Below are 17762 nucleotides of genomic sequence, written 5' to 3'. Positions count from 1 at the left end.
TCGGGCTACAGAAGCCTCTTGCCTCCACAGTCTGCATGTAGCCCTGTAGTATAATATTTCGATATGAATCAAGCTATAATTTATTCTGAAACTTATTAGGAGAATAAAAAAGATAAAATAAATATCCTCACCACTGTTATTAAATTTGTAAGTCTATATATTAATTATATCACCGATTATGTGTCGTATTGTGGACATTTCTTTGTTCGTCCACTTGTGATTGTTGTGTCCATTTGTCCACTTGTGGTCATTTCCGTGATGTCCATGTCCGATAAATGGTATATCTATACAACCTAGCAGAAGCTTGCAAGCGGACCAATGGCCATTTTGTTCTGAAAGAAATATAAATCTAAGATTTGGAGCTTGAACTTGACCTTGAACCCCTGTAATCTGTGGTTGTTGATATGCTCCATCTTTCTGGTAGCTCGGATTATGTTGCTGCTTGAACGTAGCCTGGAATTTATCTTGGAAACCTGGGATTTGGTGTTGTTGATGGACTTCAGCCTCTCTGGAAGCTAGGATAGTATTGTTCTTGCTCAAAGGCAGTTGGACTGAGTAGGTATGCAGGCTGAGTTCTGAAAAAACCCTGACTATACCGGGAAACTTGTGGTGTAATGAAGTTCTGTCGTTGAGGAAGGCCTCTGAAAAATTGACTGAGCGCGGGCCTTATCTGTTCCTGCAGTAATAATCGTCTGAAATTAGTTTGATAATCGCCTTGCTGATCCTCCTGCTCGACTGGGTTGTCACCAACAACTACAAAAAAATACAATTGGAAGATATGTGAAACAACAGAAATGGGTGTGGCAGAGGAATGTCTGAAGGTCCATTTGAAGTATGACAAATTACCATAAAATATGTGCTTTTATTTTATTTAGTAGGAAGAAATAATTCTATTGACCTTCCCTTAATGAACCTCATTCTGGACTTGGTTGAACCAAAATTATTGAAAGCGGATAATAGCGGAAATTTTGAAGATCCTAAGGAGGAGACGCGAGGCAATGTTTGCTATGGGCAGAAGACCCGAACCTGATTTATTTCTATCAAAATATCGAGACTGTTTCAATCGATTGCCATTATGCAAGATGATAACCAATCGTATTCAATGGAAAAGTTTATCCTCCCTGACAAAACTTAGTGGCGGTGTTCTTCCTGCACATCACAATTAGAAATAGATTTCCCAGATCTGAAACTGTTCTTGGTACTTTAATATTGTTTTTAAAACTTTACCTTTCCGATTTCCTCACATCCACTCTATGTTTCTGGATCCAGGGCCTTATCCAGTTTTCTTTGCGGGGGACGGTTTAGAAAAGGTTTTATTTGGGAGGAACGTTACAAAAAACTTTAAAAAACGAATAAAATTTTGTTTACATTCATTTTTGTTACATTTTTATGAGTCAGACAAACATTTAGGGGGAAGGGATTCAAACCCCTCTCCCCCTGGATACAGCCTTGTCTAAATCCTTTGGTTTTTCAGAATTAACTTAATTTATCTTCCTATCTGAATCTGTTGATCGGTTAGCCTTTGACCATCATTTTACGTAAAAAACTATCATTGAAAAAAACTGTAGCCTCAAGCAACTAGGCTCTACCAGACCCCAGTTGTTAAAAAGTAACCTATCGTGATCAATTATACAAGACAGCATCTGTCCAGACACATTAGTTGTTCATTGGAATGAAGACCCCTACGTTTTAGGTCTAAGGAATTGTGCATGTTTGCTGGAAAGAATAAGTGCGTTTTCACCTCTCCTCAAGGGGCTTGTCGTATTGAACTAGTGGCCATAAAAATTGAAAACCAGTTGTAGTTTTACATCACGTGACCTAGCTTCATGCTTAGGGAGTATTTTTAGATAATAAAGTTAAATAATTAAGACTGTGTAATATTGGAGAATAATTTCTTAAAATCTACGCAGAAACAGATAAGGCTCTCTATCATCAAAACAAAAAACGAAAAAAACTCAAGAAATAAAAGCGAAAGACAAACTCTAGCTGCCTATGGCCTTGTAGTATAAAATTATAACATGAAACAAATTGTAATTTTATTCCAAATTTACTAAAAATAAGGACAAATAGAATAAATACCCTCACCATTGTTAATAATTTGTTAGTGGCTATAGATAGCTGCCGATTATGTATTGTATGTTGGACACATCTTGACTTGTCCACTTGTCTTTGACATGTCCATCTGTCCACTTGTTTTTGACGTGTCCGCTTGTCCACTTATCTTTGACATGTCCGCTTGCCCACTTGTGGTCATGTCCATGATGTTCTTTATGACCGTGATGTTCTTGATGGCCATGATGTTCGTTATGACCATGTCCAAAAAATGGTATGTCAACGCAACCCAAAAGAAGCTTGCACGCGGTCCAATGGCCATTTTGTTCCGCAAGGAATATAAATCTAGGACTAGCAGCTGGGGCTTGACCTTGAAACCCGGTGATTTGGGTCTGTTGACCCAAAGCTATCAGCATATCAAAGCATATCAGACAAGCTATCTGTCTGATAGCTTGGGGTATACTGGTCCAGCATAATGGCAGCTGGAGCTTGACTTTCGACTCCTGTGATCATGGGGTGTTGATAGATCTTAGCTGCCTGGAAGCTCTGGGTGTATTGGTTTGGCCCAAAGGCAGCTGGATTGAGTTGATATGCGGGCTGAAATCTAAATAATCTCTGATCATACTGAGAAGCTTCTGGCACGAAAAAGCTCTGCTGTTGAGGCATGCCTCTGAGAAATTGGCTTAGTGTTGGTAATGCCTGTTTTTTTATTAATAGTTTTCCGAAACCGTTTTGATTTTCGTCTTGCTGATCTTCCTGCTCGACTGGACCGTCACCAACAACTACATAAAAAGAAAATACAGTTGGAGGAGATACTAAAATATGAGAGTTTAAAAGAGGGATGAATATATCATTCTCTGAAATAGGAAAAATCATAATGAAAATGTATATTATTCCTTCTTTCAATAACAAAAGCTGTTTAGCAGATCATCCCTCATGGTCCTTTGATTGACTCAGAAAGCACAAAAACTCATAAAAGAGACCGTAGGGGAGTTACGTGAGGCTATATTTAATGCTAAAGAATGAAACCTACGGTTAGCGAAGACTGTTTCAAATATGTTTATATATGCGCGCAAGCACAAAACACACACACCAACGTCCCTGCGCGGTCACGGACACACCCACGTATACATACACGTATATGTTACAAATATATATACTATTATATGTACTTGGCAAAAAACCACGTTTCATGGGCTTTTTAATGGCACTCGGTAGGCTTGGATGGCAGCTTTGGCCTTTAGCCCTCGTTACCTTTATCACTTACAAATGGATGTCGTCGTTTTGATAAAAATTATGCAAATTTGTATTTTCTACTTTATTAAGTATGACGCTGCAAATATTTTTAATAAAATTTGTACTCAGCAAAGAGGATCTAAGCTACCTTCCCACATCTAAATTCTTTTAGTTCCCTTATTTTCTCTAAAGCTCACTTAAGTTGCTTGTTTCTCATAGTTTGGACAAGTTTCGATCCCTCCTCTCAGTTCCCCCCCCCCTAAAAAATGTTTTCACCTGCTTGTCATTGGCTATTTCAACTAGATTTGCCATGCAACTATTTGAGACAGAAACAAAATGCTGAGTTGCAACCGCTTTCTCCTCCTACAGACAAACACAAAAGAAAAACAGAATAAAACAGGGATATTCACTTAAATGAGTAAAATTTTCGTAGTAAAGTGTTTTCCTACCCCACTCGGGTATCGATGTCTTAGGTTTTCAAATTGAAAGACTAAAAAAAACATTGTATCTGATATCGGCACTAATTTTGCTTACTTTAATTTTGACTCACTGAAGTGAAAATGTTAATTGTAGAATAGCCGAGGGCCAGGGCTTTTTTACTCAGTTGAAAAAACTTGGAAGGATTGGAGGATAAGTCTGCGAACCAAGATTAAAATATTGGAGTCAAGTATGGTATTGAAGCATTGGCGGTACGAAAAACGGAGGAAAATTTGGTAGATGTTTTCCAGAGAAACTGCCTACGGATTGTTTTGGGTACCCGGCTGACTGGCCGCATTTCAAGCAATAGGCTTTGTGAAAATTGTGGTTCAATCCTGCTTCTTAGGCTATATTGAGAGAAAGGTTTAGATGGCTAGGGCACGTTTTGTGGATGAAGGATGATAGATTGCCAAAGATTGTCCTTTTCGGACAACCGTTTAGGGCTGAACGAAAATCAGGTCGTTCGCAGTTGGGGCGGGAGGATGTCGTAAAGAAAGGTTTAAGGGAACTGGGAACTTCCTGGGAGGGTGAAAGTGGGAGGCTATGAGCATATTATGATGGAGGAGGAGCGTGCGTTGCTGTTTTTGCCTCAGACGGCTTAGTGCTGCGATGAGTTGTTAGCAGTAGTAGTAGTAGTAAAATGAAACACATGTGAGATGGACTTCGTAAAGCTAAATACCCAAATATACTCTAAGCTATTCTTGATGGGCTTCTTCCTTAAGAAGAAGGCTTCTTCCCCTCTTCCCTTAAATGTCCATTTTGCAAACGTCATATTAAACGAAAAGTCAAATTAATGTGCCTAAGAAATTATAAATACAGTTTTCGTAAATAGGATTTGTCCTTAAAAAAGAAGTTCTTTCTGGAATAGTCAGCTCCTCATTAATGATTGAAGAAAAGGCCATGAAAAAACTAGATATAAAAAATAAATGAAAAAGGCCATGTTATCAAAAGAGGTTAAAAGCAAAAAAAGTTTCAATTTGAACAACTGTAACGAAAAAGGTCAAATGGTCAAGGAAAAAGAAGTACCTTCAGGAACAATTTCCTCTCCACTGTTTCTGTACTCAGGTTCCAAAGCCAAAGATGCTCCCAATATGTAAACGAAAACTGCTACCTAAAAGAAATAACAAAATTAAAAATACTTGTAAACATATTTGATATTAAGTTATTGATACTATCATAGGCAGTGCAATAGCGCTGCCTGATTAAAGAGCAAAGTAGGATCAATGCAATAATAATTTTCTTCCACCAAGGCACTAAGTATGGAAGAAGTCGTCATAGAAACTTCTGAAGGGTCTCGTTCGATTGGAAATCGAAAGTTATAGTTCTTTTAAGAGTCAAAAGTGATTGGAGGTCAACCAGTTACCCTCTCACGCCCCTTTTTATCTATAGACCTTCGACCAAAATTTTGGGAAAGCCATTTTGTTCAGCATTGTTGAAAGGTTCAACATCTATGCCTATGGTGATGACACCACCCACCCTATAACCTTTGGGGCAAGGTCTTTAAACTATACAATTTACCTATTGTTAACATATATGTATAGTTACAATTATCAAAAAAGGGACAATGTTTGGCCCTTGGTGTCCAAAGGGCCAATTGCATTCAGGCAAAGTTTTTAAAGAATGTTGAGGGGAGTGTTCAATTAAATAAAAACACCATATATGCGTACAAACTGTCAAAAGGACGTAAGTTGAACTAAAACTAAATAAACTATGTGCTTACAGTTTGTAAAAAGGACGTTTCAGCAATATGTTAGGAACGGCCTAGAGTGTAAAGTTGAAACTTTCAGGGCACGATGAGGGGAAAGTTCAACTAACCAAAAGGCTATATATGCAAATTACTACTGCTCCTACCACTACTACTGTGACTACTGCTACTACTACTAAGGCTAAAAGTTAAAACCTAAGGGAATATTTAGTGGTAAGTTGGACTAAATCAAACACACTATGTGCATGCAGGTCGTCAAAGAGGTGTCCAAGTAATGTCTTAGAAACGGCTTAGAGCATTAAGTTTAAACTTGCAGTGCATGTCGTTGGGAATGTTGAACTAACCAAAAGGCAGTATTTGCATGCTACTACCACAACTACTACTGCTACTACTACTACTATTACTGCTACCACTACTTCTGCTACTACTACTGCGACTATAAAGCTAAGGATATAAAAATAAAAATTTCAGGGAAGGATGAGGGGATGTTGCTCTAAATCAAAAGGTAGTATGCACGTTTAGGTTGTCGAAAAGGTGCATCAATTATATTTCAGGAACAGCATACAGCATTAAGTTGAAACTTTCTGGGCTGTTGAGGGGAATATTCAACTACCTATACAACTATTGCTATTACTACTGCTGCTACTATTACTGCTACTACAGGGGCTAATTGTATTCAGGTGAAACTTTGGAAGAATGTTTAAGAGGAGTTTGTCAAAAGCCGAACTCTTAAATCAAAACGTACTATATGAATTCAGATTGTCAAAAGGGCGTATAGGCAATGTCTTTAGAACAGTTGGGATTACGTTGAAACTTTCAGGACCCTTTGAGGGGGATGTTGAACTAACAAACAGGCTCATGTGAATACTGCTACTACTACTACTACAGCTTTTTTTTCACTACTCCTACGGGCACAAAAATAAAGCTTTTAGAGTGTTTAGGGGGTGTTTTACTACAAAAAACAGTATGTGCTTGAAGCATATCAATAGGGCACATCAACAATGTCCCAGGAACGGCATAGGATATTAAGCTCAAACTGTCAGGTTAGGTTAAGAGGATGTTGAACTAATCAAAACATACTCTGTGCACACTACTGCCACTACTACAGCTACTGGTTCAACTACTACTGTTACAATTGCCTGTAAAATTATTTTTACTACAACTACAACTATTACTACTGCTACGACTAATACTGCTACTGAAGCTAAGGGCATTGAGGTGACATTTTCAGGGAATGTTGAACCAAATCGAACCATACTATGTTGATGTCAGTTATCAAAATGGCATAAGAGCGATATTTGAGGAAGAGCCAAGAGCAAGTTGAAATTTTTAGCTCATCTTGAGGGGAATGTTGAACAAACCAAAAGCTGCTATAGGCATACCACTACTACTACTGCTACTGCTACTGCTGCTACTGCCATGACTAAAGGCACTAAGGAGTACTATGGAATAATTTCTGCTCGTTTTCAAGTTTTCATGTTGCTCCTTAACTTCAGTTGAAAAAATCTGTTTTATTTTAATTTTGTCTCCATAAGAAGTGACTTCTTTTAATGTACATATTCATATCAAATTTCTTTTTTTTTTACAATTCCGGTTACTATTAGCACGAGTTACCACAAACCGTTTAAATATTAAAAAAGCAAGCATACAACCCAATATTTCAATTTAAACCTTGATGAAAAAAATTACTGGTACCATTTGCTTCCCCCCTCCTCGATAAGTCCCTGAAGATGGTCAGTAGGCCTTCTCCCGCATCTCCACCATTTGTACCGGTAAGCATATAAATATAATCTTTTATGCTACAAAGAAAACAGTTTTGTGAAATAAGAAGCGAGACATCACCCCGCAGCACCTATATCAAGCCACCCTAAAAATAAAAAGTCACCAAGACTTAGATTAAACAGTGATAAAAAGGGAACTTTCATTTAAAATTGGACACATTTTTAAAGCAATAAAAGAAAACTTAGAATTGAGAACAAGAAGGGGGCCCGATCAACTGTTCAGAAGATACGAGACTGTTTCAGTATCTTTCTGTACGGGTATACATTTGGAACTAAATAGGGGACTAAAACAGAGTTATGGGACTCGGGAAAAAATATTTCGATCTTTTTCTGCTCATAACTATTGACATATGAAATCAAAATACGAATTTCACATATTTGGAATATCCGTTGAAAGGAGATTCTATCGATAGCCTATATTCACGTTAAAATTGTTGTTTTTAGTGTATGCGTTTCTGCTGGCAAAGGGTGCTATTTAATTATCGCTCATTACCACAGATGATTTGGCCCAGACCCCATTCAGCGTCACAACCGTATCGCTGCTCAGTTCAAATAGTAAAAAAATTTGGAAATGAGTAACTTTCAGGGGTTTGGTATAAGGAAATCTTATAGATTATGTCCTTTAAACAATGAACTCAAACTTTTGACTATTTTATATAACTTTCGACTGCCTTGCTTTAATTTTAAAATCAAATCCTTCTTCTGTCTGTTTTAGAGCGCCTTGGCTTTCAAGAAAAGGCTTTGAGACATACTTCAGGAAATTGAGACTATTCATATTGATTGCATCTTTTTTTTGCGCCTCCACAACCCATATTTTCAGTCACAGAATTGCAAGTTGCAGTTTTGCCAACAGCACTGTCGATTTGGCCAATAAATGGCGTAATTATGTTGATTATAGGTATGGATCACTCTTTAAAATTCTTAATATTCTCCTGGGCTGTAGTTTTAGTTGTAGATGGATTCCTCAAAGCTGCACAACTTCACCTTTTCCAACTTATCACGGCCGTGGTAAGAGTGGTTAGTTGTTTTTTTCTCATCTATCTTTTCTCATCTTGCCTTTTGCCCAGTTCAGGAAGATTATTCACAGGTCCTAAAGTCCCTCCTGACAGAACCAGATACGCTGCAAATGCAGAGAAAAATACCCTTTCGACTTCTTTCAAAGAAAATCGGGCAGACTACGACTAGCTGTGTATCTAGTAGACGGTAGGATTTGGTACAGGCGATTGCGAAATGAAGATATTCTAATTAATTCCAGCTTTAATTTTGAATCTGGTTTAAAAACATAGGATTAAATCAAAAATTAGGGTTAAAACATTGGCTGTTTATCAAGCAAAATTTTTTGGTTTTGTCACTTCTGTGGAAAGCGTGTCTGAAAACACAAAGTCACTGATTTTTTTCTCTCTCTCCCGTCGCTGTTCTTTAGGAGAGCCGGTGTTTATTTCATCGTGGAAAATACCCCAGAAAATACCCCTGATCCCGCGGAAAATACCAACACCTCGGAAAACACCCCCCCCCCCTCCCAAAAAAATAGCCCCCACGGCTGGTTGGTCTCGAATTACTTTCGACTTTTAAAAAAAAGAGTAACTCTCTATTTCTTACGTAATGAGTACCCTCCAAAATTTCTGTGAACATGAGGTGGAGGTTAGGACGAGGAAAGGGCAGTTCCCCTAAATACGGAATAAATTGTGTTTATGTTGGGGTTTAATGTTTCTCTTTACTTCTATAACAGCGCAGACCAGAAATAGTCCCAGAAATAAAGAGGGCAGATTTTTGATGTGTTTTTAATTTTGTCTGTACCCCCCCCCCCAAAAAAAAGTCCTGGAAACTACCCAGGGGGTTTTATGTCAATTTTCTACCTCCGTCCTCACCTAGTCTCTCCCTTAGAATTAATTCAATATTTATCAGAAGACTTGATGAGAGTCGGAATATTTGGCATTAAAATGCACCCTTTGAGGCATCTCCCTCCCTTCCTTACTACAAAACAATAAGAGAATCCCATAGTAGAAGTTTAAACCCTTTATATGCAAATGTTTGGAAATGTGAAACAAATGAGTATTTACTGAAATTGACACTGAAATTGTTTTAGATCTTATAAATAAATGATTAGTTAGAGAGGGATGAATATACCTCAAAGGGTGCATTTTAATGCCAAAACATCCCAACTTCCATTGAGCCTTCAGATAAATATAGAATCAGTACTAAGGAAGAGACAAGGGGAGGATAGAAGTTAAAACTGGTGCATAATCCCAAGGACCGTGTCCGTGACTTTTGTTTGGGGGGGGGGGTAATTTTCTATAGGATTTTGAACAAAAACTTTAAAAAACGCTTCAAAAGTGTGAAATTGATATTTAATCCTTCTTAATTTCCGGAAATTTTCTAGGTCTGTGCTGTTATTATGAAAGTAAAGAGTAAAATATAACCCCAAAATAAGCAGAATTTATTCCCTATAGGAAGGGGACTGCCCCTTCCTTATCCCCACCTCCACCTCATGGTCGTAGAAACTTCAGAGGATGCTCATTAGATCAGAAACTGAGACTTCTGGTCCTTTTCTATAAGTAAAAATGAATGGAGACCACCCAGCCACGGGAGGGAGGGCTATTTCCTAGGGGATATTTTCATGAGGGGGTATATGCCTATCCCCGTTTTTTAGCGCACGATGCATGCAAGGATGAAAAAGAATAAAAAACACTCCATGAATTTAAATTCAGTGTATTCAATGGGTTATTTTATTTCTCTTTTATTCTTTTTTTGGTATGCAATCATAAAATACTACATTATCACCATATTTATTTTTTTTTACTTTTTAAAATATTGATCTCCAGAAAATATTTGGAAGTTAAAAGTAATTTGAAATTTTGTAAAGCATAATTGTGCAGTTTAATTATGGAAACGGGCTTTTACCCATTATTCCTATTTTAAGAAATTGGGTTTATGCAAAACAAAACATAATTTATTTTGTGTATTTTGTATGTGGCTTAACAGCCTTCCAATCTAAATGCTATTATCATGGGCTACGTCAGAGACGTACACAGGAGGTGGTCTCGCCAGCCCTGAAATACTAAATTGCATTTGATTTTTGGGAACCTCGTATTCAGATTACCAAAATGTTTTTTTTTATTATTATTATTGGGCCTCCTCCCAAGAAAATTTTTGTGTGCATGCTTGAGCTAAATACAAGACACCCCCCAAAGCTGGGAAGCCTATTCATAACTTATAAAGAAACTATGGATTTAAAAAAAAACTAGTTGAAATTTTTTTGTTTTTTATTACAGACAAATCCAAGCAAAAAAGAATTTTTACGAAAAAAAGCCCAGGAAGTCAATATTTGGTAATCATATTCAAGCTAAGGGTTCTAAATCCAAAGTTACACATCTTGAATGGCTTCAAATTAAGCTACTATAAATGCTCCCTTTTGGAATACTCTCTTTATAAGCTTCTTGGAATGTATAAAATTTATAGCGATGTCAATTCACTAAAATACGGGGGAGGGGCAATGTTTATTTTCGATTTTTTTTTATAGAGGTATGAATAAGTTCATTTTTCAATATCTAGTGGGTCTATTCTTTATCAATGGAAATTTATAGAAATAATGTTTCAAAATCTTACGGGGGTAAATGCCCCATGGCCTTCTAAATGATGCTCTTGAATATCTATTTGGAAAATATAAGCATAAAAAGCTGTTACGAACCGATTTCATCTTGTGCATGGTTTCCCCAAAAGTCAATTCTATACACTGATCAAACGGTACAAGGATTTTCTATTATAGCATGGAATCAGGTCTTGGGTGACCCAATATTGAGCTCCCTGGAGCTGCCTCTCTCATAAGGGTATTTTTCCATCCTGTTATAAACTTCAGTTTGGTTTCCTGCCAACAATTTGGCTATGTGTAGGTTATTTTTTCTAAAGCCTCAAATACTGAAATATTGAAAGCATTAAATATCTTGGAATGTAATATAATTAAACCAGTCGCGTCAATATACACAAATTTTATGGGCGTTGGGGGATGATAGTTTTGTTTATTTTTGCTTTTTTCAAATGAGAATACCAAGAAAAGATGTTTTGAAAAACCTAAGAAGAAATCCCCTTCCCCTGGAATTGAAGCCCCTAAAATAAATACATTTGAAGCAAATTTGCTTGCGGAATTTTAGGATTTCGCGAGTCAAAGTTTTATTCACATTTTTCTTGAATTATAAAATTAAATATTGCTATTAATAAGACCTATTAATTGCTATTTCTTGGTTAATATTGCTCTTTCTTCGTAAATGCAATTGAACTGATGTGACAGCAGTCTTGTATCTAAGATAATGTCTGATCAATTTAGGTTAGGTTAAAAACTTAGGTTAGGTAAAGTTTGATGTTAGGTTATGTAATTCGAACACTCAGAGTGTATCACCAAAAGGAAAAAAGTAAAACAATAAACAAAGAAAATTTATTGAATTAATTTTTAGACATCAAAGCTTAAGGTAGGAAATCCACTATCCAATGGCGTCGTTTAGGAGGGGGGCAATTGCCCCCAAAATTTTGGAGAAAATGCACTATCTGAAAGATAAATAGACCGTTTGATCATTGTCATAAAAGATAATGTCTGATCAATTTAGGATTTGATGCTGCTTTTGCTTTCACCAGACAGTATATTTTGATGTTAAAATTGAAATATGCTAGTTTCGATCATCTAGGGTTCGATCTTACTTAGGATTTATTAAATAAAAAAAAACAAGTTTTTTTAAATGAAAGTAAGGAGCGACATTAAAACTTAAAACGAACAAAAATTACTCCGTATATGAAAGGGGCTTTTCCTCCTCGACACCCCGCTCCTTACGCTAAATTTTTTTATTGTTTTAAAAAGTAGAGTTGCGAGAAAGAATCAAACTTTAGCGCAAGGAGCGGGGTGTCGAGGAGGAAAAGCCCCTTTCATATACGGAGTAATTTTTGTTCGTTTTAAGTTTTAATGTCGCTCCTTACTTTCATTTAAAAAAACTTGTTTTTTTTTATTTAATTTCTGAAAGTTTTTGAATTAATGCATGTCTGATTTTGGCTCCCCGTACATAAATTACTAAAATGAAATTTGCATATTAATTCTTTTTTTGGCTAAATGGCTTTCTCTTAGTTTTGATCAGACGATTTTGAGAAATAAGGGGTGGGGAAGGAGGTCTAGTTGCCCTCCAATTTTTCGGTTACTCAAAAAGGCAACTAGATCTTTTAATTTTTAACGAACGTTTTTATTAGTAAAAAAAAACGTAACTTAAGAATTAACTTACGTAACAAACGTATATAACTTACGTAAATTACGTTACGTTTTATCCCAATTCTTTAAGAATGACCCCTGAATCAGAAAGGCCGTAGAATAAATAGTTGAAATTATTTAAAAATCTTTTAGCATAAAGAGCGAAGTATTTATCTCCTCCTAAATACCTCGCTCTTTATGCTAAAGTATTTTTAGAACCCTTCATATACTTAATAATCTCTGTTCGTTTTAAGTTTTAATGCTTCTCCTTATTTTCAATTGAAAAAACTTTTTCATGTTTATATTTTCATTGTTTTTTTTTTTATAGTAATGCTAGAAAGTCCTGCGCCCTTTTCATTGAATTTCTCTTCCCCCATGAAATACTCCTCCAAGGAAAGATCCTCCCATATAGCCCCCTCCCCTGAACCCCACACCCAAACCAAAAAAATCCCACTGATAACGTCGGTACACTTCCCAGTAACCATTACTGTATGTAAACATTGGTCAAAGTTTGTAACTTGCAGCCCCTCCCCCAGAGACTGTGGGGGGTAAGTCATCCCCAAAGACATAGTTATTATGGTTTTTGACTATGTGGAACAAAATGGCTATCTCAAAATTTTGATTTGTTGACTTTGGGAAAAAAATGAGCGTGGGAGGGGGCCTAGGTGCCCTCCAATTTTTTTGGTCACTTACAAAGGGCACTAGAACTTTTCATTTCCGTTAGAATGAGCCCTCTTGCAACACTCTAGGACCACTTGGTCGATACGATGACACCTGGGGAAAAAAAAAAAAACAAATAAACACGCACCCGTGATTTGTCTTCTGGCAAAAAATACGAAATTCCACATTTTTGTAGATTGGACCTTGGAATTTTTTCTATAGGGTTCTCTGATACGCTGAATTCGATGGTGTAATTTTCGTTAAGATCCTATGACTTTTAGGGGGTGTTACCCCCTATTTTCAAAAATAAGGCAAATTTTCTCAGGCTCGTAACTTTTGATGACAAAGACTAAATTTGATGAAATTTATATATTTAAAATCAGCATAAAAATCTGATTCTTTTGATATATCTTTTAGTATCGAAATTCCGTTTTTTAGAGTTTCGTTTACTATTGAGCCGGGTCGCTCCTTACTACAGTTCGTTACCACGAACTGTTTGATAGAATGACGCTAAACCACTAATATCTGCTTTATTCTTTTGCGAATTATCATTCATTGAACCATTCTCGATTAAATATATAAAAAAACATAGTAGTACATAAGGGCTAGACAAAAAAGCCGAGCTTGTTTATAGCAGAATTTTTACGGTGAAACGTCCCAAAATAAATTTTTTCATCCCAATCACTGAAGTAGTCCCTTTTCTTCATTAAACTGGAAAGGGTTTTGCAAATGAGCCGCTAAGTGATGAACACCCACTGGAAGACAGTTCTAAGAACACATAATAGCTTATTTGGAGAAAAAGAGTTTGGGGTATAGACCCAGAGTTACCCAGAAAGTAACATCCTCTTTTAGATTAATATATTGAAAAATGTTTAATTTTCTGGGTGACTCTAAGACTTTCTTGAAGCGGAAATATCTTTCGAGTTTCCTCTCTCAGCTTCAACGCTGATTCATCTAAACAACTTTTTGTACTTTTTCACCAATCGACCAAAAATAATCAGATTACAAATTCGTTACTTCAAATAAATTGACTAGTGGTTACTTATTGCTACTTACTTCATCCTTGTTATGAAATAAATAAAAAAAAGTTATATAACTAAAAATAAGGAGCGACATTAAAACTTGAAACAAACAGAAATTATTTCGTATGTCAAAGGGGCTGTCCCCTCCTCAATGTCCCACTCTTTGGGCTAAAGTGTTTTATTGTTTAAAAAAAATTGAGAGAGTCAAACTTTAGCGTAAAGAGCAAAGCGATGAGGAGGGGACAGCCCCTTTCATATACTGAATAATTTCTGTTCGTTTTAAGTTTTAATGGTACTCCTTACTTTCAGTTAAAAAAACTTGTTTTTTAAAATTTAATTTCCGAACGTTTTTGAATTATTGCAGGTTTTGATTTTGGCTCATCCTACATGAATAATTAAAACAAAATTTGCATAAGAATTTTACTTTTTCTTTGGATGAATATCTTTATCAAAATTTTGACCTGACGATTTTAATGAAAAATGGCGGGGGAGGGGGTCTAGTTGCCGTCCAAGTTTTTTGGCTACTCAAAAATGATACTAAAACTTTTATTTTTATTAACGAACGTTATTATTCCTAATAAAAAAATACGCAACTTACAAATTAACGTAACGAATTTCTATATTCATATATTCTTGGCATTAAAATTCCACTAATTGCCAAGGACTTCAAATAAAAACTTTTTCTGGACATATTTTTTTGGCGTATTTACACCTGAAAGCTGTGATTCTTTTTAAGATTTTTCATTTGGAAGATTTTATGAAGATTTTATGACAATTTTATGAAGATTATTGAAGTAGTACTACATTTTCGCTAAAGTGGGCACGTTGATCTATGACAATAAATAAGCAAAATTGATAAATTGAAGTTGACAACTCAATTTTGTCCATAAGAAATCACACGTTAAGAATCTATTGATTTCCATAGACAACCACAACTTGAAAAGAAAGCTAAACCTTTATGAGCTCTTTGGTGAAATGTTTTTAGCTTATTTTATGCTGAATTTTTCATCCATGTTCCTTCCTTTTTTTTATATATTTTGCACCCGCTACTATAAAGAAAATACGCAACTGCATATGGGAATTTTTTCACTAAAGAGTATATATTTAATGCATATATATTTAATATGATATATTTAATGCTTATTAATATGTAAGTTTCCCCTTAATTTATTCAGACAACAAGACTGCTGGGTATGCCAACTGTGGCGAAACGATGCCAAGTATTTTGAGGAGCGTTCCAAGCATTTTGGCGACTATACTAAGCGTGGCCCAACTGTACCAGGCGAGGTGAAACTGAGTGGCAAGCGTAGTATTCCAAGATGTACAGTAGGTGGTGGAAAGTCAACACCCCCTCAGATTTCATTTCACTCTCCTTGGTAATTTGAATAATTATTGTCAAAACACCCCAAAAAAATTATATATATCTTAAAAATTCCATTAGGTCTACTACTACTACTAATGCCTCAACGCAGCACAAAGCCGCCTGAGGTCAACACAGCTACGCACGCTCCTCCTCCAACCCAACCTGTTCAAAGCGTCCCTCTTTACACCCTCCCAGAAAGTTTCCATTTCCTTTAAATCTTTATTTACGACATCCTTCCATCCTTTCCCTTTCCCTTTTCCCCATCCCTTTCCCCCGACATCCTTTCCCCGGGGACTTTGGAGGATTAAGTCATCCTCAAAGACGTATTTATTAGATTTTCCGACTATGCAAAGCAAAATGGCTATGTCACAATATTGATCGGGTGACTTTGAAAATAAGAGCTTGGGAGAGGGCCTAGTTGCCCTCCAATTTTTTTATCACTCAAAAAGCGCGCTGGAGCTTTTGATTTCCGTTCGAATGAGCCCTCTTGCGATATTCTAGGACCACTGGGTCGATACCATCATCCCTGGGAAAAGACACGCCTCCGTGGTCTTTCTTGAGGAACAGAAAAAAATACAATATTCCACATTTTTGCAGATAGGAGCTTGAAATCGCTTTTGTAGGGTTCTCTGCTGAATCTGACGGTGTGATTTTCATTAAGATTATATGACTTTTAATGGGTGTTTCCCCGTTTCTTCGAAAATAAGGCGAATTTCTCAGGCTCGTAATTTTTGATGGGTAAGACTAAGCTTGATTAAACTTATATATTTGAAATCAACATAAAAATCTAATTCGTTTGATATATCTATTGGTATCAAAATTCGGTTTTTAGAGTTTCAGTTACTATTGAGCCGGGTCGCTCCTTAATTACATTTCGTTACCACGAACTGTTTGACAACTTTCTTTACTAACAGTGCTTCCCCTTAAAAATACTGGCTGAAATTCTGTTCCAAATGACTGAATTCTGCTAAAAACTCTATTTCAAGAAGTCGAGAAAAGCGAAAACAAGTCCTTGAGCCGTGACGTTTCTCTGAGGGAGTCTTAAACTAGCTCTGGTTATGGCAAGCACCTCTTTAAATTTCCCTCTCGCGATACTTCAAATTTTTCACGCTTGTCGATACCGAAGCAAAAGGGTGTGTCAAACATTTCCATTTTATGTAGGAAGTAAAATCAGGGCCTTTGAACTCTTTGCGAAAAATAATTACTTAATCCATAATTGATCAGTACAAATATGCACAAAAAGATTTTTTAAAATACAGCTGAAAATTTTATGTGGAAGTTCCACTATATTCAGACATGTCGATAAAAGGCCAAGATTTATGAATCGCCTAGATTTTTCTTTGCCAATAATGTCACACTTGTGCAACAAAAGTGGAGGATTAAAATTAAGAGAATTTAATTTAAGAAGCATATATCAACACTTATTTGCTCCCAAGTATATTCCACCTATATTTTGTCTTTGTATCTTTTGCTAGTACAAATTTATGTATTTTTTTTTTTTGCAAGCTTATATCATATTAGATACACGAATTTCTTGTACCTACCTCGAGCTCAATATGGATTATGGTAATTATCGCCGTGTAATTGGGCTAGCCTGTCGCCATCCCTTCTTCAACTACTGGTATTGGGCGAATTATGATAGACCATCTCTTTAATTTAAAGTTATTCACATGCTAAACAGTTGAAGGTATTTAACAATTATATGGTTGAAGGTAAGTCAACTTTGACACATTTTTTGTATGGAATAGCACTGAATTTTTTTTTCTAGTTCTAAAATAAAATAATTAATTTTGAAACCACTTCTAACAGGAAACTTAAATGGATGGACTTGTTGAAACCTAAATTCTCTATTAATTGTCAATACCATGCCTTATTTTGATTTGACTATACCGCTTTTAGTCAAATTAACTCAAATAGAAAATTTTAACATGCCAAATTTTTCAGGTTATAGGAAGCTTTGGTTGTTGCCAATAGCTTGGCTGCGACTTCATTGGGCGGTGTACGCTACTGCCACTGACAAAAGGTATATAATGGAACTGTCCAACTGAGAAAATTTTTTGGTAACCGACAAATTTTATGCTTCTGGTCGTCTGTCTTCATATTCTTGCAAAAGTGGTTTAAGGGATGTAGGCTGTTGAAAGGAAGCGAGCAGAGAGTATTTGATTTTAACAAAAACCATTCAAGAGAAATCAATTTAAATTCTGAAAGAATCAGTGATTGTCTTGTGATTAAATATCAATTT

General features: G+C 36.1%; 1 protein-coding gene across 2 annotated transcripts; it reads right to left on the bottom strand.

The window, feature by feature from the left end:
- Positions 1-64: 64 nt before the first annotated feature.
- Positions 65-11005, bottom strand: LOC136040915 (uncharacterized). Of its 2 annotated transcripts, none has more exons than XM_065725344.1 (3): positions 10940-11005; positions 4792-4876; positions 65-753 (listed from the first exon to the last, which is right to left on the bottom strand). In XM_065725344.1, exons 1-3 carry the CDS (start codon positions 10955-10957, stop codon positions 500-502), a joined length of 357 nt encoding a protein of 118 aa, XP_065581416.1. In that variant the 5' UTR covers positions 10958-11005; the 3' UTR covers positions 65-499. The 2 variants fall into 2 exon arrangements, with proteins under 2 accessions (XP_065581416.1, XP_065581409.1); XM_065725337.1 differs by lacking the exon at positions 65-753 and adding an exon at positions 2022-2834.
- Between the last annotated feature and the right edge of the window lie 6757 nt (positions 11006-17762).

Source organism: Artemia franciscana, chromosome 2, assembly GCF_032884065.1.
Source record: "Artemia franciscana chromosome 2, ASM3288406v1, whole genome shotgun sequence".
NCBI classification, from domain to species: Eukaryota; Metazoa; Arthropoda; class Branchiopoda; order Anostraca; family Artemiidae; genus Artemia; species Artemia franciscana.
The sequence above is the reverse complement of the archived record's forward strand: the minus strand, read 5'-3'. Positions and strand labels throughout refer to the sequence as shown.